Genomic DNA, 23,484 nt, shown 5'->3' on the forward strand with positions numbered 1-23,484 from the left:
GAAATGGATCATAAAGTGTCTTTTTCTTTAACCCTTTAACTCCTAAAAAATGTGTTGTTTATCTACACTTCTTCACTTTCTACACAAAACATGTTTTTTACTTTTTTTTCTCAAGTTTTTGTCACTTTTGGCGATGTTTTTGATGTTTTTTTTGTCACTTTTTTCAGCGTTCTTTTGTCATAGTTCTGATTTAGAAAGTTTTTGTGAACAGGAGTGTTAATTGAACTACCGATAGACAGGAAACGACTTAATGACTGTGAATGAGCGTAACAGCAGTTTCATTTCACTGTGTTTATTTCTTGTTTCCCTCCCCCGAGTGTCTTGCTCATGGACACTTGTGGCCCAGAGGAGCCTGGGATTGAACCGCCAACCTTGTGGTTACGGGGACGGTCACTCCACCTCAGAGCAACAAGCCACCCCACCCAGTTAGGAGTTTGTTTGAATACCAGCTTTTATATAAGCATTTTACCGCATTTAAGCATTAAACCTGCTTTCTATCTGAAGTCCAGCAGGGGGAGACTCCTTAAACCTGCTTTCTATCTGAAGTCCAGCAGGGGGAGACTCCTTAAACCTGCTTTCTATCTGAAGTCCAGCAGGGGAGTCTCCTTAAACCTGCTTTCTATCTGAAGTCCAGCAGGGGAGTCTCCTTAAACCTGCTTTCTATCTGAAGTCCAGCAGGGGCGACTCCTTAAACCTGCTTTCTATCTGAAGTCCTGCAGGGGGAGACGCCTTAAACCTGCTTTCTATCTGAAGTCCTGCAGGGGGAGACTCCTTAAACCTGCTTTCTATCTGAAGTCCTGCAGGGGGAGACTCCTTAAACCTGCTTTCTATCTGAAGTCCAGCAGGGGGAGACTCCTTAAACCTGCTTTCTATCTGAAGTCCAGCAGGGGGAGACTCCTTAAACCTGCTTTCTATCTGAAGTCCAGCAGGGGGAGACTCCTTAAACCTGCTTTCTATCTGAACTCCAGCAGGGGAGACTCCTTAAACCTGCTTTCTATCTGAACTCCAGCAGGGGAGACTCCTTAAACCTGCTTTCTATCTGAACTCCAGCAGGGGGAGACTCCTTAAACCTGCTTTCTACCTGAAGTCCAGCAGGGGGAGACTCCTTAAACCTGCTTTCTATCTGAAGTCCTGCAGGGGGAGACTCCTTAAACCTGCTTTCTATCTGAAGTCCTGCAGGGGAGACTCCTTAAACCTGCTTTCTATCTGAAGTCCAGCAGGGGAGACTCCTTAAACCTGCTTTCTATCTGAAGTCCAGCAGGGGAGACTCCTTAAACCTGCTTTCTATCTGAAGTCCTGCAGGGGAGTCTCCTTAAACCTGCTTTCTATCTGAAGTCCTGCAGGGGAGACTCCTTAAACCTGCTTTCTATCTGAAGTCCAGCAGGGGGAGACTCCTTAAACCTGCTTTCTATCTGAAGTCCAGCAGGGGGAGACTCATTAAACCTGCTTTCTATCTGAAGTCCAGCAGGGGGAGACTCCTTAAACCTGCTTTCTATCTGAAGTCCAGCAGGGGGAGACTCCTTAAACCTACTTTCTATCTGAAGTCCTGCAGGGGAGACTCCTTAAACCTGCTTTCTATCTGAAGTCCAGCAGGGGAGACTCCTTAAACCTGCTTTCTATCTGAAGTCCAGCAGGGGAGACTCCTTAAACCTGCTTTCTATCTGAAGTCCTGCAGGGGAGACTCCTTAAACCTGCTTTCTATCTGAAGTCCAGCAGGGAGACTCCTTAAACCTGCTTTCTATCTGAACTCCAGCAGGGGAGACTCCTTAAACCTGCTTTCTATCTGAAGTCCAGCAGGGGGAGACTCCTTAAACCTGCTTTCTATCTGAACTCCAGCAGGGGGAGACTCCTTAAACCTGCTTTCTATCTGAAGTCCTGCAGGGGAGACTCCTTAAACCTGCTTTCTATCTGAAGTCCAGCAGGGGGAGACTCCCTAAACCTGCTTTCTATCTGAAGTCCAGCAGGGGAGACTCCTTAAACCTGCTTTCTATCTGAACTCCAGCAGGGGAGACTCCTTAAACCTGCTTTCTATCTGAAGTCCAGCAGGGGGAGTCTCCTTAAACCTGCTTTCTATCTGAAGTCCTGCAGGGGAGACTCCTTAAACCTGCTTTCTATCTGAAGTCCAGCAGGGGGAGACTCCTTAAACCTGCTTTCTATCTGAACTCCAGCAGGGGGAGACTCCTTAAACCTGCTTTCTATCTGAAGTCCAGCAGGGGAGACTCCTTAAACCTGCTTTCTATCTGAAGTCCAGCAGGGGAGCATCACTCCTCCCTCACTCCGCCCCTCTCTCCTCCCTCCCTCCTCCATCACTCCTCCCTCACTCACTCACTCACTCCCTCTCTCCTCCTCTCTCCTCCTCTCTCCTCCTCACTCCTCCCTCACTCCGCCCTCTCCTCCTCCCTCCCTCCTCCATCACTCCTCCCTCACTCTCCTCCATCACTCCTCCCTCTCTCCCCTCCTCACTCCCTCACTCCTCCCTCTCTCCTCCTCACTCACTCACTCACCCCTCTCTCCTCCCTCACTCCGCCCCTCTCTCCTCCCTCCCTCCTCCATCACTCCTCCCTCACTCCTCCCTCTCTCCTCCCTCCTCACTCCCTCACTCTCCTCCATCACTCCTCCCTCTCCTCCCTCCTCACTCCACTCACTCCCCCTCTCCTCCTCTCTCCTCCCTCTCTCCTCCCTCCTCCGCCCCTCTCTCCTCCCTCCATCCCTCCATCACTCCTCCTCACTCACTCCCTCACTCACCCCCTCTCCTCCCTCCTCTCCTCCATCACTCCCTCTCTCCTCCCTCACTCACTCCCTCACTCACCCCTACCTCACTCCACCCCACTCCTCCCTCACCTCACCCCTCTCTCTCCTACCTCACTCCTCCCTCTCTCCTCCCTCACTCACTCACTCACCCCTCTCTCCCTCCCTCTCTCCTCCCTCACTCCGCCCCTCTCTCCTCCCTCCCTCCCTCCATCACTCCTCCTCACTCACTCCCTCACTCACCCCTCTCTCCTCCCTCTCTCCTCCATCACTCCTCCCCTCTCTCCTCCCTCACTCACTCCCTCACTCACCCCTACCTCACTCCACCCCCCCCCCACTCCTCCCTCACTCACCCCCTCTCTGCTCCCTCTCTCCCTCTTTCCTCCATCACTCCTTCCTCACTCCCTCTCTCCTCCATCACTCCTCCGTCTCTCCTCCCTCTCTCTTCACTCACTCCTCCCTCTCTGCTCCCTCTCTCCTCCCTCTCTCCTCACTCACTCCACCCTCTCTCCTCCCTCCCTCCTCCATCACTCCTCCCTCTCTGCTCCCTCTCTCCTCCCTCACTCCTCCCTGACTCCTCCCTCTCGTCTAAAATCGTCACATCCATAACCAGGATGGCTGCGCCCGTAACGGCCAACTCGAGGACTCATAGCAGCTCTCCACCAACCAATGGGTGACGTCACACATGCTCTGTCCATTAACATACAGTCTACGGTTCCATTTAGCAATGAATCGCAAAGGCGAGTGTGGAGGAAACTGAAGGTCTGCAGCGACAGAAAGACTCAGACTTCATTCCACATGGATCCCAAATGGTGTACGTTCACGTAACACGTAACTCCTGTATTATTTTGGATTGGCAACCTCGTAAACACCTCGTAATGCATCACGACATCCCCACACTACATGAGTCAAACTAGACTAGCTGTGCACCACACCAAAAGAAATCAGGAAACTGTTTTTCATACTGTAATTATCCCTTGTGTTGTCTTCCCGTCAACTTGTTGTCCTTGTTCATTTTTTTTATAATGCAATATACAAAAAAAACCTACTTGTGTACCTATTTGTGAGTTAAAAAAGCAGAAATTATGACTTACTTTTGACTAATAGTTAAGGTCAAAGGATGGTGAGTGAATCCTAAACTGGTTTATGTCAACGTTTAGTCAGGATAGTGTTTAGAAACCATTAAACATTCTTTATTCAAATGCTATAACATTGAATAAAACACCCAAAAGTCAATAAAGTAAAAACAAAACACCCAAAGTAAAATCATTCATTTTACCTGCGAAGATCTTCCATGCATCCAAGTTATTTTTGGGAATTTTGGTTCAAAGAAACCCATATTTCTGATACAAAAACCATTTGAAAACTACAGGACTACACAAGGGTTTTGAGACTTTGAGACTCCCCGCAGAAGCAGAGAGTTTTTTAATATTAATGTGAAAGAGGTTGTGGTGAGTCGGCTCGGTGGCAGCTGCTTTTAAACATGTAATGTTTGTTTTTCATTCTACGATGGCTAGGAAACGTTTTTGCTGACTTTTTCATGGTTTTACATTGACCAAACTGTATGGGAGAAAGCTATATGAGACATGCAATAATACCAAGTTAATTGACTTGCATTTTCTACTACGTATTTATGCGTTTATCGGATCGTGCAGGCTGCACAGATCGCGTACTGACACCATGTACTGAAATAGTAACAATAATACAATGAAACAGGAACTCACAGGCCTGTGTTCTGGTCGTATGGGCCAGGAGGACTCTGAAGGACTTGGACTGCAGGTTGGCTGCAGCGCTTCGGCGCCCCCTGTCACTCAGGTCCTGGTCCTTCTCCGCACTCTGGACGGCCTGATAGACCGGGGACGCGCTGTCTACGAGAGCGTCTCTAAAGCCCCAGACACACCAACCAGACGGCAGAAAAGGCAGTGTGACTGATCAGTCTCCCCGAGTTGGTCTAAAAAGTCCCTCAGAACACAGCGGAGAGACGAGATGTAATACGTCTCCATAACAGCAGGCGGCGCTAATCTGGATTGTCGCCCAAAAATGAAAACAGGCAGCTGATTGGACGAACGCGTCACGTGGGTCTGGTTTCTCCGGAAATTCAAAGACATACTGTCATGGCGTCTCGTTCAGAATACGATCTCATATTGGACTAAAATAGTAATAATAATAATGTGTCTCTCTCTCTCTCTCTGTCTCTCTCTCTCGCTCTCTCTGTCTCTCTCTCTGTCTCTCTCTCTCTCTGTCTCTGTCTCTCTCTCTCTGTCTCTCTCTCTCTGTCTCTCTCTGTCTCTGTCTCTCTCTCTCTCTCTGTCTCTCTCTCTCTGTCTCTCTCTCTCTCTCTCGTCTCTCTCTGTCTCTCTCTCTCTGTCTCTCTCTCTCGCTCTCTCTGTCTCTCTCTCTCTCTCTCTCTGTCTCTGTCTCTCTCTCTCTGTCTGTCTCTGTCTCTCTCTCTCTGTCTCTCTCTCTCTCTCTCTCTCTCTCTCTCTCTCTGTCTCTGTCTCTCTCTCTCTCTCTCTCTCTCTCTCTCTCTCTCTGTCTCTGTCTGTCTCTCTCTCTCTCTCTCTCTCTCTCTCTCTGTCTCTCTCTCTCTGTCTCTCTCTGTCTCTGTCTCTCTCTCTCTCTCTCTCTGTCTCTCTCTCTCTCTCTCTCTCTCTCTCTCTCTCTCTCTCTCTCTCTCTCTCTCGCTCTGTCTCTCTCTCTCTCTGTCTCTCTCTCTCTCTCTCTCTCTCTGTCTCTCTGTCTCTCTCTCTCTCTCTCTCTCTCTCTCTCTCTCTCTCTCTCTCTCTATCAGATGGGTCATTTGAGTTTGGATTGATCTGAACGACATGATACAAAGAAAAGGAACGCAATATTGAGCTGGTGTTGATTTGATTTCGCTTGACATTGAAATGAAAACAAAGATGAAAATGGAAGCAAATGAGAGGAAGTTAAAGAGGCATTTTAGGTTATTTTCAACTATATGTCCCCATGTTTTTGTGTCTAAGTGACTAATGTGAACAACAATCTTTGAAGTTGGTCCAGTGTTGAGCGAGAACGCTGTAACCAGCGACCGTGAACTGAGCTGTAATGTAACCCTACAGGACAGATGTTCAGTCCGCGTCCACGAAAAGTTCTGTTGTTGCTGCTGACAGACTCAGATTATTATTCTAAGTGTCTGACAACATTATGAAAGGATCCCTACAGAGATAGACCTTTTAGTTAAAGAGGAAGATCCTTTTAGTTTAACATGAAACAGCCCCGAAATCACCATCACCAAACTCCACCAGACTCCATGTAAATAATCAGGACTTTTAGCGTGTATAGAGCCAGCATATTTCCACCAGACTCCATGTAAATAATCAGGACTTTTAGCGTGTATAGAGCCAGCATATCTCCACATGTAAATGGGTGAATTAAGGGTTTATTTCAACCAAACCAGAGTGGTGATTGTTGGAACAGTGGAAAGATGAACCAAGACGGCTTTTGATGGTTTGATTTAGTTTCTGTCCACTTTGAATGAAGTGTGTTTTACGATGATAAAAGTCCTGATTATTTACATGGAGTCTGGTGGAGTTTGGTGACGGTGATTTCGGGGCTGTTTCATGTTAAACTAAAAGGATCTTACTCTTTAACTAAAAGGTCTATCTCTGTAGGGATCCTTTCATAATGTTGTGGACGCTGACTGACTTTAGCTTGTTTCTTGCGTGATACTGCACCAATTTCAACAATTGTTGTTCCCGTCATTCACTTACATACAGTACATGGGAAAAGTTGTAAATACAAAAGGTTGCCCTTTACATGACTAAAAATTCCCAAAACAGCCAAACGTTAAATACAACATATTGTAATGTGTTTCAGGGTTAGATGTCTGTTAATTAGACACAGAATAAACAGATATAATCCACCAAAAGCAGGAGAAAAGGGCTCAGAACATTCAGTGTTTTATCCAGTCTGACTTCCTTTGCTTCAGACTCTTTCATGGTTTGCACATTATTTTCCTATGCTGCGTTTTGTTGTGTGTTTAGTTTTGTATTCTGACACTGTTTCGAGTTGTGATGACGGGAGAGACGACGACGACCAACAGGAGTGTAATTAGTTTCCTCTGTTCGGCTGGATGCTAGGCTGACATTTCAATCACAGTGTGTCTGTGTCCCTGTGTGTGTGGGTGTGTGCGTTCGTGCGTGTGTGTGTGGGGGTGCTTGTGCGTGTGTCTGTGTGTGTGTGCGTGTCTGTGTGTGTGGGTGTGTCCGTGTGTGCGTGTCTCTGTGTGTGTGTGTGTGTGTGTGTGTGTGTGTGTGTGTGTGTGCGTGTGTGTGTGTGTGTGCGTCTGTGTGTGTGTGTGCGTGTCTGTGTGTGTATCCGTGTGTGTGTGTGCGTTCGTGCGTGCGTGTGTGGGGGTGCTTGTGCGTGTGTGTGTGTGTGTGTGCGTGTCTGTGTGTGTGGGTGTGTCCGTGTGTGCGTGTCTCTGTGTGTGTGTGTGTGTGTCTGTGTGTGTGTGCGTGTCTGTGTGTGTGGGTGTGTCCGTGTGTGCGTGTCTCTGTGTGTGTGTGTGCGTCTGTGTGTGTGTGTGTGTGTGTGTCTGTGTGTGTGTGTGTGTGCGTCTGTGTGTGTGTGTGTGTGTGTGTGTGTGCGTGTGTGTGTGTGTGTTTGTGTGCGTCTGTGTGTGTGTGTGTGTGTGTGTGTGTTTGTCTGAAGCAATTTCATCTCTCCTCTCGGGGAGAAAACTAAAGTGATTTTTCTTCTCATTCACACACTGCAGCTCATCTCCAGTCAGGAAGCAATCTTCCACCAGGATGGAAAACTGACTGTTAGTGTAAGAAGAACACGCAGCGGCTTTTTCTCAGTGGTCACCACAACACAACAATCCAACAACGGTTAATTTAAAGCAATATTTCTACTTAAATGATGTGTTTTGTAAAAGGCATCAGTATTTGTTCATGATGGCTAACTGGCAGTTTATAAACGCGAAGAGGGAGAGGAAGATGAGGGGATTGAAGAAGAGGAAGATGAGGGGATTGAAGAAGAGGAAGATGAGGGGATTGAAGAAGAGGAAGCTGGGAAGCGGAGGCGAGGAGGTGACAGTAGCCTGGCGGTTCTTACCCGGCGTTGTGGCCCATCCCCTGCGTCTGCCCGGCGATGACGTCCATGATGGCGTCCTGCGAGTACATGCTGATGGGCGTGTTGTACTGGGCGTGGATGATGGTGGCCTTGCCGCCGGGGCCCTTCACCTCGATGGGCTTGTGGGTGGGGAGGGCGCTGGCGTTGAAGCCAGCGCTGGCGTTGGCAGGGAGGCGGGCGACGGGGCGACGCAGAGGGGAAGAAGAGCGGGGGAGAAGAAAGGTGGCGGAAAGAAGGTAGAGGGAAGTTTGTGAGGGCGGGAGAAAAAGGAGAGAGACAGAGCGGACAGAGTGGCTAATAAAGCTCGAAAATATGTATTCCATGACATCTTTAGAAAGTCTGTGTGTGTGTGTGTGTGTGTGTGTGTGTGTCTGTGCATGTGTGTGTCTGTGTGCGTGTGTGTGTGTGTGTCTGTGTGTGCATGTGTCTGTGTGTGTGTGTGTGTGTGTGTGTGTGTGTGTGTGTGTGTGTGTGTGTGTGTGTGTGTGTGCGCGAGTGTGTGCGTGTGCGTGTCGTGTGTGTGCGTGTGCGGGTGCATGTGTGTGCGTGTGTGTGTGTGTGCGTAAAAGTGTCGTGCGTGTCGTGTGTGTGTCTGTGTGCGTGTGTGTGTGTGTGTCTGTGTGTGTGTGTGTGCATGTGTCTGTGTGTGTGTGTGTGTGCATGTGTCTGTGCGTGTGTCTGTGCATGTGTGTGTGCGTGTCTGTGTGTGTGCGTGTGTGTGTGTGTGTGTGTGTGTGTGTGTGTGTGTGTGTGTGTGCGTGTGTGTGTGTGTCTGTGTGTGTGTGTCTGTGTGTGCGTGTGCGAGTGTCTGTGTGTGTGTGTGTGCGAGTGTCTGTGTGTCTGTGTGTGTGTGTGTCTGTGTTCAAACTGTTCAACGGGAACCGCAGAAAAATGCGTCAAACAGCGACGTTTGCTAACAGAAAGTTAACAGGTGATTGTACCACAGCAGGGTTTTCTGTAATATATGAATGTTTCTGATGATGCATGCAGAGCCAATCAGCACACGGCAAACACCAGAGGAACTAAGAAACATTCCCAAAAACCCTCAGAGGGGGTTTCTGACAGCTGATTAACTTGCTGCTACAACAACTTTTCAGTCTGAAACACACAGCAAACCATGATGACGCACATTCACTCACTGAACACACAAAACAGGCAAAAAGTCCAGAAAAAAGCCCTGACTCGGGTAGAAAACTATCTGGGTCCTATCTTGCATCCGGTGCAGCACAAAGCCCGACCCAAGAGTCTTTACTAGTTTAAGACCGACCCAGTTGTCAGTTTCCCGTCCAGCGCCCACGTCGTTTAAATAGAAAAAGCACCTGCACCCATCTGTGGCCCATGCTGGTCTTACAGGGAGGTGTGTTCAGGTGCATTCTGGGCGTGCTGGTCTTACAGGGAGGTGTGTTCAGGTGCATTCTGGGCGTGCTGGTCTTACAGGGAGGTGTGTTCAGGTACATTCTGGGCGTGCTGGTCTTACAGGGAGGTGTGTTCAGGTGCATTCTGGGCGTGCTGGTCTTACAGGGAGGTGTGTTCAGGTGCATTCTGGGAGTATTGCTATCTTGAGGCAGTGGGAAGTGATGGCACCATTGACCAACAAAAACCTGGTCTAAAGTCAATAACGCAGCATTTCATTGTTATTTTAACAGAGCATTAGTAAAATGCTCCTAGGCTCGTGCACAGCACGTGCACACTATGCTTGTTACACACACAGGGACGCACAGCAGCACACACACATGCAGAAGATTACAAATACAAATATTACGGAGCAAATCCTCCATCATAACAGCAATGCTCCAAGGTCCAAACGCGCCTGGCTTTTAAAGGGAATGGGAGATGATCTCTGATTGGTTGATTGCATGTTACGCCCAAAACACACCTCTGATTAATGAAGACACTAAGGTCAACCCTTTAGAACCATGCGCCCGGCACACGGACCCTTTTTACCGCCGTCAAACTAGCAGAAGTGGATTTGGACACGCCCTAAACACACCTGCACCAGGCGCTTCACACTAAAATGGGGCCCTCAGTGTTTGTTTAAGCTGTTCTCTCTTCCAACTCGTAAAATACGGACGGTTGGTCAGTGTCTGTCGACGTCAGATATGACGCACTCTGCACCCTTTAGCGTCTGTATGGGACGCATGGCGCAGAGCAGCAGCTTGGCCGCGGCGCCGTAAAGTCCAGTTCAGACCACAGATTCACGACGGGACGAGTTGAAACTTGCAACGACCTGGTCTGCAGCGATCTGAAAGCTGCCAGTTCACACCAATGAGACGATAGTCAACAGTTTCTTGTCAAAAAAGACGCCAAAGCATGATCATGGCCTCAGGGTCCTATTTTAACGATGTAAGTGCACGGCGTGAAGCGCCTGGTGCAGGTGTGTTTAGGGCGTGTCCAAATCCACTTTTCCTAGTTTGATGGCGGTAAAAAGGGTCCGTGTGCCGGGCGCATGGTTCTAAAGGGCTGTACTTAGTGTCTTCATTAATCAGAGGTGTGTTTTGGGCGTAACATGCAATCAACCAATCAGAGATCATCTCCCATTCCCTTTAAAAGCCAGGCGCGTTTGGACCTTGGAGCATTGCTGTTATGATGGAGGATTTGCACCGTAATATTTGTATTTGTAATCTTCTGCATGTGTGTGTGCTGCTGTGCGTCCCTGTGTGTGTAACAAGCATAGTGTGCACGTGCTGTGCACGAGCCTAGAAGCATTTTACTAATGCTCTGTTAAAATAACAATGAAATGCTGCGTTATTGACTTTAGACCAGGTTTTTGTTGGTCAATGGTGCCATCACTTCCCACTGCCTCAAGATAGCAATACGCCCAGAATGCACCTGAACACACCTCCCTGTAAGACCAGCACGCCCAGAATGCACCTGAACACACCTCCCTGTAAGACCAGCACGCCCAGAATGCACCTGAACACACCTCCCTGTAAGACCAGCACGCCCAGAATGCACCTGAACACACCTCCCTGTAAGACCAGCACGCCCAGAATGCACCTGAACACACCTCCCTGTAAGACCAGCACGCCCAGAATGCACCTGAACACACCTCCCTGTAAGACCAGCACGCCCAGAATGCACCTGAACACCCTTCCCTGTAAGACCAGCACGCCCATTGGCCACAGATGGGAGCAGGTGCATTTGCTATTTAAACGACGCTGGCGCTGGACGGGAAACTGACAACTGGGTCTGTCTTTGCGCTGCGATCTGTGTCTGTGGATACACAAACAGAAGCAACCAAAACTATTTCAGCCATGGTTTCATTAGCTTATAGTAATTTTACCCAGCTGTCTATTATTGGACAATGATGTACAGACGATTAAAAAAAGGCAACAGGCAGCACCACGTCATGACACCCACAGAACCAAACCATGCCTTAAAAGGACCAAACGGCAGAGACGAGACACACACGATGCACTCAGCAGGAGAGGATACTAACTTGGGAGCAGCGGGGGTGAAAACCTTCGACCGGCAGCAAAGAGAGAGACAGAAAATGAAGTCATTAGAAAACACATTCTCAGATTGTTGCGTGAGTTGTATCAGGCTACAGAGAGAGGGAAGGAAGGTCAGATATGAAACCAATATCTTCCAACAAGCCTGGAGGCTGCAGCGCTGCGAACAGAGAAACATCTTCCACAGAGTCCGCTCGGGATGCAGACTTTGAGAAGATTAAAACAACAACCAGTCCTGACAGTTAATGAGACATCATGTTCATGTGACTCACGTTTACTCGCCAGTCCCTCCAGAAAAACACCATTATGTGATTGCATAAATCAACGCATAATCAGTAATCAATCATCAATCATAATCAAATACGTCACACTTTCGCCACATATATATGCAGGGCTTGCATGATGTCATAATCCCCGTATTCGTTGTAAAAAAGTCCCGTATATCTTAGCAGAAAGATGAAAAATGTTGTTTACTTCACACAAGAGCAGCTGTTTCCCTGCTGTCATGAGAACGTTATGAAGTGACGTTATTACACGACGTGAACATCATGGAAAAGCTGCAAACCCCGCGATGAAGCCATCGCATTTTTTAAGAAAACGTGCCGCATAATCAAGGATTTTTGCCCGCAACAATCACAAAAAAACTCATTTTTCTGGAAGGACTGTATTGAGCCCGTTCAGATTAAAGATTGGCGGCGAGACGAGTGTAAACTTGCAGCTGCTTGCAATGCTCCGGTCTGCAGTGCCCTGAAAGCTGCCAGTTTACACCAATGAGTCGATCCAGTGTATTATCTGCATAGAAACGACTCTCTGCACTTCTCTTCTAACTTCTGACTGTGAGGCTTTTTTGTGGCTGAATATATCATTTGTAGGTTCTTGTTTAGGCGGAAACGATCTGAAGAGAAAACGCAAAAGTGGCGTTGAGTTCTCACTTTTTATTCCGCGTTTAGACGAGCGTATTGGGGGGGGGGTGGGAAGTCTGCGTGCATGTGGTGACGCAAAAGTGTGTGAAATGAGACGTAGTATGCACACCAGGCGGCTAGGTGGTGGTGTGAAGCACTGACACACAACACCCTCAAGTCCACGCGCCTGATAGAACCTTCCTCCTACTTCTCACACACACACACACACACACACACACACACACACACATATATATATATATATATACACACACACACACACACACACACACACACAACACCCTCAAGTCCACGCGCCTGATAGAACCTTCCTCCTACTTCTCTCCTTAATAGAGATCAACAGTCCTGCCCACAGCGGGTTCTGGAAGTAAGAATACTAAGCAATTTCTCCATTGACAAATTGGAGAATAAGCCATAAAATGGTAACCGTAGCGATGGTAGACGTAAAACCAGCTACGACATGACTCAGCGATTGTATATGCTCATATAGATGCCAAAAGTTCATGGGGCACCAACCTTGTTTTGAGATAAATGTCTTTTATTCGCGATGTCTTGGATAAGTACTCCATTACCCACAATCCCACAGTGATGCCTCTGATTGGTGGAACTCATGCTGGTGAGGAGGGGGGAGGAGGGGGGAGCTGCCTGCACGATCCGTCATACGCATGCCCAAAATGATAATCCTGTTTTACGAGGATTGACGACACTGCACGAAACACGATCAGTTCCACGCTTCTGCCGTTAGCGTTAGCTAATTGGGCTAACCGCTAACTGACAGCTTGATTCAGTCTAAAATCACGTTAACTCACAGTAAACGCTGGGTGAAGCCGTCTACAGCTGACGTAACAGCCGTTATATATGTTAACAGTTATTTTCAGGTTTATTTTGAGGGTTTTTTAGCGTAATTACACGCTGTCTCAGCTAGCAGTTAGCTGTTTTGTCTGGTATTAATATCGATATTTTTCTTACAACACAAGGTTTATTTCAACTGACAGTCATATTGGACTGGTACAACATCATTCGCTCTGTTTAGTTGTCTCTATCTGTTTAAGATTTCCACTCTGGAGGATGGTTTCACTTGTTTGTGTTTTTAAGCCCCCCAAAAACGCCGTCGCCGTCTACACGAAAGATCTGATAAAATATTTTGTCGTTTTCACCCGTGAGCGTCGTCGTGTAAACTGGGCCTAAGAATCAGTTTAAGTGGACGCTGTATTAAGAATATTTTCAGCGTCTGACGGCCCTTTACGACGGGAACGGAAGCCGTTATCTCTCTGCTCTCTACAAAGCAACAAGAACGTTGAAGATAGAGTCAAAAAACATTCAAGAAAGCGACGAAAAAATGGCAAAAAACGTCGGAAAAAGCATCAAAAACATAAATAAAGCTGCAAAATGTCACGTGGCAAAAACGTTGGAAAAAAAAGGCGACAAAAACCCCTGATAAAAATGTCTAAGACACTTAAGGAGACACCTAAAAAAAAGCACCTAAAAAACATCTCTATCAGTTTAAATGGATGCTATACTTTACGTTATTTATACTTACGTTGCTGTCAGACGGCCCCTTTACGACGGGGAACTGAAGCCGTTATCTCTCTTCAAAGGCCACCAGACTCCTTTGATAAAAAACAGTCATTTAACCTCCCAGGACACGGAGCTGCTGCTCTACTCCCGTCTTCATCCCTCAGTTAGTTTGAGTTATTTTGGGACTACACTCAGCAGAAGCAACAGTTTTTTTATTTGATTTATTTAATAAATATAAAACACAATAAAGTCCAGGACTTATTTCCACTGTGGTCCTCAACACATAACATCAGGACAAGACAAGAAATTCATAGTGTATAATAAGCAATGACACAGGTCAGATATGCTGCCACGAGTATTAATATTGTGTGTGTCCTTTACCTTAGTTATAAGACACGAAAAAAAAAGAAAAGCAATGTTGTTCACCAAGGACGCAGCTGGGATTTGAACCAAAGACCTCCTGTTTATTAGACAGGCACTTTAACCAACTAAGACACAGCACCTGGAGAGCTTGTTGAACTGTTGGACTGTTTGTGGACTTTCCTTTTCCAGACTTGAAGAAGAGAGCTGCTGTGTCTTAGTTGGTTAAAGCTCCTGTCTAGTAAACAGGAGATCCTGGGTTCAAATCCCAGCAGCACCTTGGTGAACAACATCACTTTGCTTCTGCTTAGTGTAGTCCCAAAATAACTGAGGGATGAAGATGGGAGAAGAGCAGCAGCTCGTGTTCTACGAGGTTAAATGACTGTTTTTATCAAAGGAGTCTGGTGGCTTTGAAGAGAGATAACGGCTTTCGTTCCCCGTCGTAAAGGGCTGTACGACAGCAACGGTAAAGCTCTGAAAATATTCTTAATACAGCGTCCACGTGTAGTGCTCAAGGTGCTGTGGCTTAGTTGGTTAAAGCGCCTGTCTAGTAAACAGGAGATCCTGGGTTCAAATCCCAGCAGCACCTCTTTAATACAGAGAATATCTCATGTTTAGTAACCTTTCCTTCCATCATGAAGATGCTTCCCTTCACTCTAGAAGACACAAAAGTATTTCTATAACACTCCAACTAATGTTCATACAGAAACATATGTTTTCATTTCACTAGGAGATTAAAGGGACAGTCCATTGGTTAGTTATTTAGTTAGTTTCGAACCCTTTTAAACAATGAAACTAACCAACTATCCGATGAAGACGGGAGTAGAGCAGCAGCTCCGTGTTCTGCGAGGTTAAATGACTGTTTTTATTAAAGGAGTCTGGTGGCGTTGAAGAGAGATAACGACCTTAAAACTGGAACAGCAGTCAGAGGAACCAACAGGTGTTTGGCCTCCTCACTGACACAGTAACCCAATCACACTGTTACAGTAACTGAGGAAACACCACAGGCATGCTGGGTAACTGTGTGTGTGTGTGTGTGTGTGTGTGTGTGTGTGTGTGTGTGTGAATATGAATAGGTAACAGTCAGTCGCACACACTTCCGTCCCAACACTGCTTCTGTAATACTAGCGTAAAGTATTAAGTAGCAGAACATGTGTGTGTGTGTGTGAGTGTGTGTGTGTGCGAGTGTGTGTGTGTGTGTGTGTGTGCGAGTGTGTGCGAGTGTGTGAGTGTGTGTGTGTGTGAGTGTGTGTGAGTGTGTGTGTGTGTGTGTGCGAGTGTGTGAGTGTGAGTGCGTGTGAGTGTGTGTGTGTGCGAGTGTGTGTGTGTGAGTGTGTGCGAGTGTGTGCGAGTGTGTGCGTGTGTGTGTGCGTGTGTGCGAGTGTGTGTGTGTGCGTGTGTGTGTGTGTGTGTGTCTGTGTGTGTGTTTCTTTTTTCAGAATAAGAGCATAATCCCGACGTGCTGGTAGCAGCGTAACGTACGTGCGTATTCTGTTGACCATGTATAACGTAACGTAACGTAATGCTTGCGTAACGTTACGTTACATTACGTAACGTATACGTAGCGTACACATGTTGCGTACGTGCGTTACACGTTACGTTACATTGCGTAGCGTTGCGTAGCGTTACGTTGATGCGTTACGTTACGTTACATTACGTTACGTTGCGTTACGTAGCGTAACGTAATGTAACGTAACGTAATGTAACGTAACGTTACGTAACGTTACGTTAGTCACTGCTACATCTGATCTGTTATTAATCATGAGTTATAATCTTTGGGAGACTTTAATGTTCTGATGAGCCCACTTTTCTCCTTCTTCTCGGGGTTAAAGGTCAGAGTCAGTTTATTAATCGAAAATCAGATGGGGGGGGGGGGAGGTGTCGGCATGGCAACATGGCAGCCGGGACCTCAGAGGTGGAGCTGCTGCCGAGGAACCAGAGAAACGTCAACAATGAAGAACAAACTACTGATTTTTCTGGGTCGAAATATCAACATTTTGTCTTTTAGCCTGGGTAGAGTTAGGGGCGGAGCCTGGATAGAGTGAGGGGCGGAGCCTGGATAGAGTGAGGGGCGGAGCCTGGGTAGAGCGAGGGGTGTGGCCTGGATAGAGAGTGAGGGGTGGAGCCTGGATAGAGTGAGGGGCGGAGCCTGGGTAGAGCGAGGGGTGTGGCCTGGATAGAGAGTGAGGGGTGGAGCCTGGATAGAGTGAGGGGCGGAGCCTGGATATAGTGAGGGGCGGAGCCTGAGTAGCGTAAGGGGCGGAGCCTGGGTAGAGCGAGGGTTGTGGCCTGGGTAGAGCGAGGGTTGTGGCCTGGGTAGAGCGAGGGGTGAGGCCTGGGTAGAGTGAGGGGTGAGGCCTGGGTAGAGCGAGGGGCAGAGCCTGGGTAGAGTGAGGGGTGAGGCCTGGGTAGAGCGAGGGGCAGAGCCTGGGTAGAGTGAGGGGTGAGGCCTGGGTAGAGTGAGGGGTGAGGCCTGGGTACAGCGAGGGGCGGAGCCTGGGTAGAGTGAGGGGTGAGGCCTGGGTAGAGCGAGGGGCGGAGCCTGGGTAGATTGAGGGGCGGAGGACCAATGGTAGCTAAGCGTATGGGGCTCTGGATACGTCACCCCGTGTATTGCTGTGATTGGTCGTAGTGTTATCCAATCGCCCCTCGAGTTGGGCCATTTTCATTACTCAGTGCCAGACCCTTAATCTTTAGGATTTGGGGCTGGATTTCCAGGCCTGCTAGAAGCTAGCAGCTAGCAGCTGACCTGATGACAGCAGCTAGAAGCTAGCAGCTGACCTGATGACAGCAGCTAGAAGCTAGCAGCTAGCAGCTGACCTGATGACAGCAGCTAGCAGCTAGCAGCTGACCTGATGACAGCAGCTAGAAGCTAGCAGCTAGCAGCTGACCTGATGACAACAACCTCAAACCAGATAGAAGACTTGTGCACGCCCTCTGATCTTTGCCGCCCCCCTGAGGGGTCCCCGGACCCCAGGTTGGGAACCACTGGTTTAGCGTGACATGGATTCCTCAGATCGATCGCCAGCCCTAATATAAGCCTAACATTAGCCAGATTAACGTGGTTCTTTAGCTCTTTTATGCTCTCTTTCTGTCAGCAGCTCCGCCTCTGATGTTTCCTCCTCTCCGTCTCTACGTACCCGGCAGGACGCCCCGCCTGAACGGCCGCCATCTCCCTCAGAGTCTCCTCTGAGTACAGGCCGATGGGCGAGTTATACTGCTTCCTCTGCCTCCGCCCGGGAGAGCCGCCCTCTACGGGCCCGGAGGAGGCGCTGCAGGCCGACAGGCGGCCGTTGACCTGCGCTGACTGAGGCTTCACATCAGAAGAAAGAAGCAAAGAATGTTGGGTAACAATTATCAATACTATATCTAAATCTATATCTATCTACCGTTAATGCTGTAATAATGTGTTATATATTATATTTCTGCATCTTGTTTTTTTTAATTAATTGCTCGTGTTTAAAAAAAAAAGTTTTTCATTGAATTTATTTAATATAACAGACAGAAAGACACACACACACACACACACACACACACACACACACACACAGGCACACACACACACACACACAGGCAGACACACCCACACACACACACAGGCACACACACACACACACACACACACACACACACACACACACACACACACACACACACACACACACACACACAGGCAGACACACACACAGGCAGACACACACACACACACAGACAGACAGACACACACAAACACACGCACACACACACACACCCTCACTCATACTGTCACGCACGCGCACACACACACACACACACACACACACACACACACACACACACACACACACACACACACACAGGCAGACACACACAGGTATATGTGCAGAACATCCTGTTTTTAAAGATAATGATCATTTTATTTTATCATTAAAAAATGTATTTTTTAGACGTGAGTGCCATGTGTTGTTCCTCCTGCGTCCACCAGGGGGCGACAGCTCCTTGTGTTTAACCAGTGGGACTGAAACCGAGAGCTCCTGCAGTCCCAAACCCTCACTACCATACGTAGAAGTACGCCAGAAACACCAGGATGTCCCGCTGCATCCGGTCAGATTCTGCAGTATGCAAGCCAGCGTGTTTTTCTGGCTATTCTGACCCACAATCCTTTGCGCAGCAGGGTACCCCCAGGATTCTCCAAGTTACATTTCAGACCTATTTAATACCACCTAGAATGAAATGTAATGCCAACTTCACAGCCCTATAATGGAAAATCAGTGTGGGATTTGAGCCTGAGAAAAGAAGTATTTACCAAGTATTGTTATCTTAGTTTAACGAAACATTTTATTATATTATTCACATTCATATTTAATAGACAGTATCTGAACTGATTGAACCGTTAAGGTCCTGGCACACTGACTGCGTGTCAGCTGTGTGGCGTTTTCTACGTCTTTACACACCAGAAACGTGTCTGACACGGCTGCTGCTGTTGCTGCTGCTGCTGCTGCTGCTGCTGCTAGCCTTGTCTGTACACATGTATGTTTCCCATAAACATAAACATAAATATAAACTGATCTGATTACAGCGAAGACAACGTCGGGAATATTGACGGTGAAATAGGCTCCAGAATATTTCCTTCTGTATTGACAGGTGCAATATGAGAAAATCCATAAGTATTTATTATTATTTAGTTAAATGACATTTATATCTACATTTATATCAAAACCTCGAGACTTTCAAACATCAACATGTCATTTATTAATATGTATTTGTGTCTAAATGACATATAAACATATTTTCCTATTCTATGTTGCCAGGAAATGCTTCCAACACGCTGGCGTGTGGCGTGAAAAATAGGCGTCGGTCCTATTTCTAGCATGCACGCGTTTTCTGAGATGTGCGTGTCACGCAGGCAGTGTGCACGCTCTCACCTGTTACCATTGGAGCTGAAATATAAAGGGACACGCCACGCAGCTGACGCGCTCACGCCACGCAGCCAGCGTGCAGGCGGCCGTAGGTCCTGGCACACTGCGTCAACCTCACGTTGTGTCAATCACGTTTACACACTGCCTCTGAATGTGCATTTGCAGAAAGCAAAAAGTATGAGATGTGGAGCTCAGCGTTGGTCTGTGAGTGTCCTCATCTGAGCAGCAGCATTGTGTTTGTTTTTGTGTTTTCTTTTGGCAGAACGTGTTCAGTCTGAACCGTCCAGATTTGAAAGCTAACGGAGAGGAAAATAAATCTGTACGTGTGCTGAAAAAAACTCTGTAATTATCTGGCTGAGAGACAAAAATACACATCTGCAAGAAAAGGAGTTAAGAGACATTGGCTTGTGTCTCGAAGAGCCTACTTGCACACTTCAAACGCTTAGTTTTAAGTATATAGTGTAGATAACGCACTGAAAGTACCCAGATGACCCCCTAAAAGGGACCAGAGGGACCAGAGGGACCAGGGACGTCGACCGGCAGCTGATTGGACGATCGCGTCACGTGGGTCTGGCTGCTCGAGAATGTCAACTTTTTGACCGTTTTTAGGACGTCATCCTGGTACTTTCAGTGCTCTGACTTATTGCGTTATCTACACGATATACTTAAAACTAAGTGTTTCGTTGCATTTTCTGATTAAGACATGTGTGATGTTCTGGTATTATTCACAAAAAAGGCCCCATGCATCTCTACGGCTGTAGGAATGCATTATGGGTAAAGTTACCTGTTGGTGAGGGATCAGGGGAATAGCGGCAGCGTCGATCCTCGGTGTATGCATCAAAGCTGTACGCTTCGCCCTGCAGGAAGATTAATAAAAGACAGAGGTGAATTTGCATGTCTCCTGACCTGTGTTGTAGGCTACTATGATTACTGAAAAATAGCAAAACTCCACCAGACTCCATGTAAATAATCAGGACTTTAATCATCGTAAACACACTTCATTCAAAGTGGACAGAAACTAAATAAAACTATCAAAAGCCATCTTGGTTCATCGTTCCACTGTACACGCTAAAAGTCCTGATTATTTACATGGAGTCTGGTGGAAATATGCTGGCTCTATACACGCTAAAAGTCCTGATTATTTACATGGAGTCTGGTGGAAATATGCTGGCTCTATACACGCTAAAAGTCCTGATTATTTACATGGAGTCTGGTGGAAATATGCTGGCTCTATACACGCTAAAAGTCCTGATTATTTACATGGAGTCTGGTGGGTTTGGTGATGGTGACTCCGGGGCTGTTTCATGTTAACCTAAAAGGATCTTCCTCTTTAACTAAAAGGTCTATCTCTGTAGGGATCCTTTCATAATGTTGTCAGACACTTAGAATAATAATCTTTTTAGCCTCCATGCGAATTCATGTATTCATAGTGTGCATTGTCCCTGATAAATGAACCTGAAATGAATAATCTAAGCCTGTCAGCGGCAAAAACAGCACTTTTAGTGGACGCAAACTGACGGTGGACATTTGTCCTGAAGGGTTACATTAAATATTTTGTTTACATTAGGCTCTTAGACACCAATGCATGGGGAAATATGGCTTTAAAGACAGCATATTGTTATAAGGGCAGTGGTTCTCAACCTTTTTTCATTAATGTACCCCCTTTGAACAGTTTTTAAAGCCCTAACCAGCGTGAGTAATTTTTGGTAGAAAAAAAACCAGTAGAACAATACAGCGATGTCAGCGATAGATTTACTAAAAAAACAGCCTTGGACCTGGAAAACATTTAGATGCTCATGAAAAAACCCGACAAAACCTTGAAAACGACGATAGAAAGAAGGAAGGAAGGCAAGAATAGGTCGAAAATAGTAATAAAAACTTTGAAAAGCAGTCTGCAGTCCTCCAGAGTACCCCTAGGGGGACACGTACCCCCTGCAGTCCTCCAGAGTACCCCTAGGGGGACATGTACCCCCTGCAGTCCTCCAGAGTACCCCTAGGGGGACATGTACCCCCTGCAGTCCTCCAGAGTACCCCTAGGGGGACACGTACCCCCTGCAGTCCTCCAGAGTACCCCTAGGGGGACACGTACCCCCTGCAGTCCTCCAGAGTACCACTAGGGGGACACGTACCCACTGCAGTCCTCCAGAGTACCCCTAGGGGAACACGGATCCCCCTGCAGTCCTCCAGAGTACCCCTAGGGGGACACGTACCCCCTGCAGTCCTCCAGAGTACCCCTAGGGGGACACGTACCCCCTGCAGTCCTCCAGAGTACCACTAGGGGGACACGTACCCACTGCAGTCCTCCAGAGTACCCCTAGGGGGTCCCGGACCTCCTGTTGAAGATCCCTGAGCTAGAGGTCGCCCCTAAAAACACTGTGTAGTTTAGTGATTAGTGTCTTACTTGGTCATGGTGAGCGCCAGGTTGTAGTTGGCCATCTTGATTTTGTTCTGGGCCTCCAGGTGAGTCATCCCGTCGGTGCCGACGCCATCGATGGCGACGATGACATCACCCTGGACCAGGTTACCCTGCGCCGCCTTGCTGCCCGGAGTAATCTGTCCAAAACACAAAAGAAAACCAAAGAATTGTATATCTTATGTTGTGCTCCGAGAATCTTTAATCAGACACATGATGAGATGGCTTAATTAAAAGAGGCAACGTTTTCCCAGTGTTTCCCACACAGACTAATGTGCTCTCCTCCGTCTCTCTGTCACTTGTGTGTCGCTCACGCACACACACACACACACACACACACACACACACACACACACACACTGTGTTTAGCCCCCAACGTGGCAATGGTTATGTCAAAGAAGTAATGTTAGTGTTAAGGTGAGGGTTAGCTGCCTGGAAGGCGACGTTGGGGGCTTAAAACACCATCGAGCCCACCGTGCACACAGCGTCTGTCTCCGTAAAGGAGAGAAGACAGCTGGCGAAATTCACTAGTTCACGAAAACGTTGGTATCTATCTGGTGAACACCTTTACACAATCACACATTCACAATCACAGACCCGACTCTTAGCTAACAAGCTATAGCGCCCGCTTTAGGAAGTTAACTAGTCGCAGGTTTGCGGTAAAATGCAGTCAGGTTGTCGAGGTCAAAACACGATATGTAGTGTCATTTTTTACTCTTGTCATCTCCTTTTTGTTTATTTATAGCCTGAATGTTGAGGTCACAGCACAGCTCAGCGCACATGTCAATCTGCATCTTTCAGTCGTTTAATCACGAGAAGCTGCGTGGAAAAGCTTCAGCGTTTCACTTGAAAACAATCAGTCAAATGGGAACAGAATTAATCAATACGTCAATGGTTAGTGTGTCTGCAAACTGAAGTCCCCTTAATCTGAAAATCCCCCCTCAGGAGTGGAGTTTTGACCCTCATTCACACAGTTACACAACAAAAAGGGTCGACAAGCCTGCGCCCAGATCAAACTAAACTACATCTCAGAGAATCAGTAGATTAAAAAAGCTCCAACTACTGTTTGAAATCTTAACGGAAACATCGGACGTTTGTTTAAAGAAGAAAACCTGAGTCTTTACAGCTGAAACATAAAACTGGAAAGTGTTGATATCATATCATCATTATCTTTGTCAATATAACACACACACACACAGACACACACAGACACACACCCATGCACGCACACACACATGCACACACAGACACACACACACCAACGCACGCGCACAGACACACATACACGCGCACATGCACACATGCACACACAGACACACACACACCCATGCACGCACACACACATGCACACACACACACACACACACACCAACGCACGCGCACACACACACATACACGCGCACATGCACATACACACACAGATGCACACACCAACGCACGCGCACAGACACACACACGCACGCATGCGCACATGCACACACAGCACGCACACCCATGCACGCACACACACACGCACACACACGCACACACAGACACACACACACCAACGCACACGCACAGACACACACAGACAAACGCACACACACACACACAAACACAGACAGACACACACACACACACACACACACACACACACACACACACACTAGCTAGACTATGTTCCACCAAAACAAGCTCCTTCCTGAGACTATTTAGCAGAGGCACCGTGGCTCCGTCCGGAGCTTAGCCCCGCCCACAACGATTGTGATTGGTTTAAAGAAAGGCCAGTAAACCAGAGCAGGTTTTCCTCCCATCCAGGAATGCTGTGTGGACTAGTCAGACCCTCCTCCGCAGCGCTGTGGAGGAAGGTCTGGCAAAGCGAGACTAAAATGGACCAAACTGCTCAGGTTCAGAGACTTGTTACATTTAAAAATGCTGCAAATCCTATATACATTTTTAACTGAAAGCATCCAAAATGTGTTTAAAATGAAAGAATGTGAGTTGAGAGGACTGCCGACTGTCTGATGGGTATCAGATGTCAGCTGGGTGCTGCTGGGAGGAGTTCGTGAACTGGTTTCTGCTCCTGTTCTCGCTTG

At 47.5% G+C, this 23,484-nt stretch overlaps 1 protein-coding gene and 1 non-coding gene across 2 annotated transcripts in view; one reads left to right on the forward strand and one right to left on the reverse strand.

Moving 5' to 3' along the window:
- Positions 1–23,484, reverse strand: part of LOC144512348 (LIM domain-binding protein 3-like) — a 67,293-nt gene that overhangs the window by 14,710 nt on the left and 29,099 nt on the right. The window contains exons 4-7 of the mRNA XM_078243043.1: positions 21,398–21,549; positions 19,781–19,853; positions 11,285–11,307; positions 7,828–8,001 (exon numbers count right to left, since the gene is read on the reverse strand). Coding sequence (XP_078099169.1) covers positions 7,828–8,001; positions 11,285–11,307; positions 19,781–19,853; positions 21,398–21,549 — 422 coding nt within the window. The remainder of the gene's footprint in view (positions 1–7,827; positions 8,002–11,284; positions 11,308–19,780; positions 19,854–21,397; positions 21,550–23,484) is intronic.
- Positions 14,614–14,687, forward strand: trnat-agu (transfer RNA threonine (anticodon AGU)). Its single transcript has one exon. It is a non-coding gene; the product is annotated as a tRNA-Thr (tRNA).

Source organism: Sander vitreus, chromosome 23 (assembly GCF_031162955.1).
Source record: "Sander vitreus isolate 19-12246 chromosome 23, sanVit1, whole genome shotgun sequence".
Taxonomy (NCBI): Eukaryota; Metazoa; Chordata; class Actinopteri; order Perciformes; family Percidae; genus Sander; species Sander vitreus.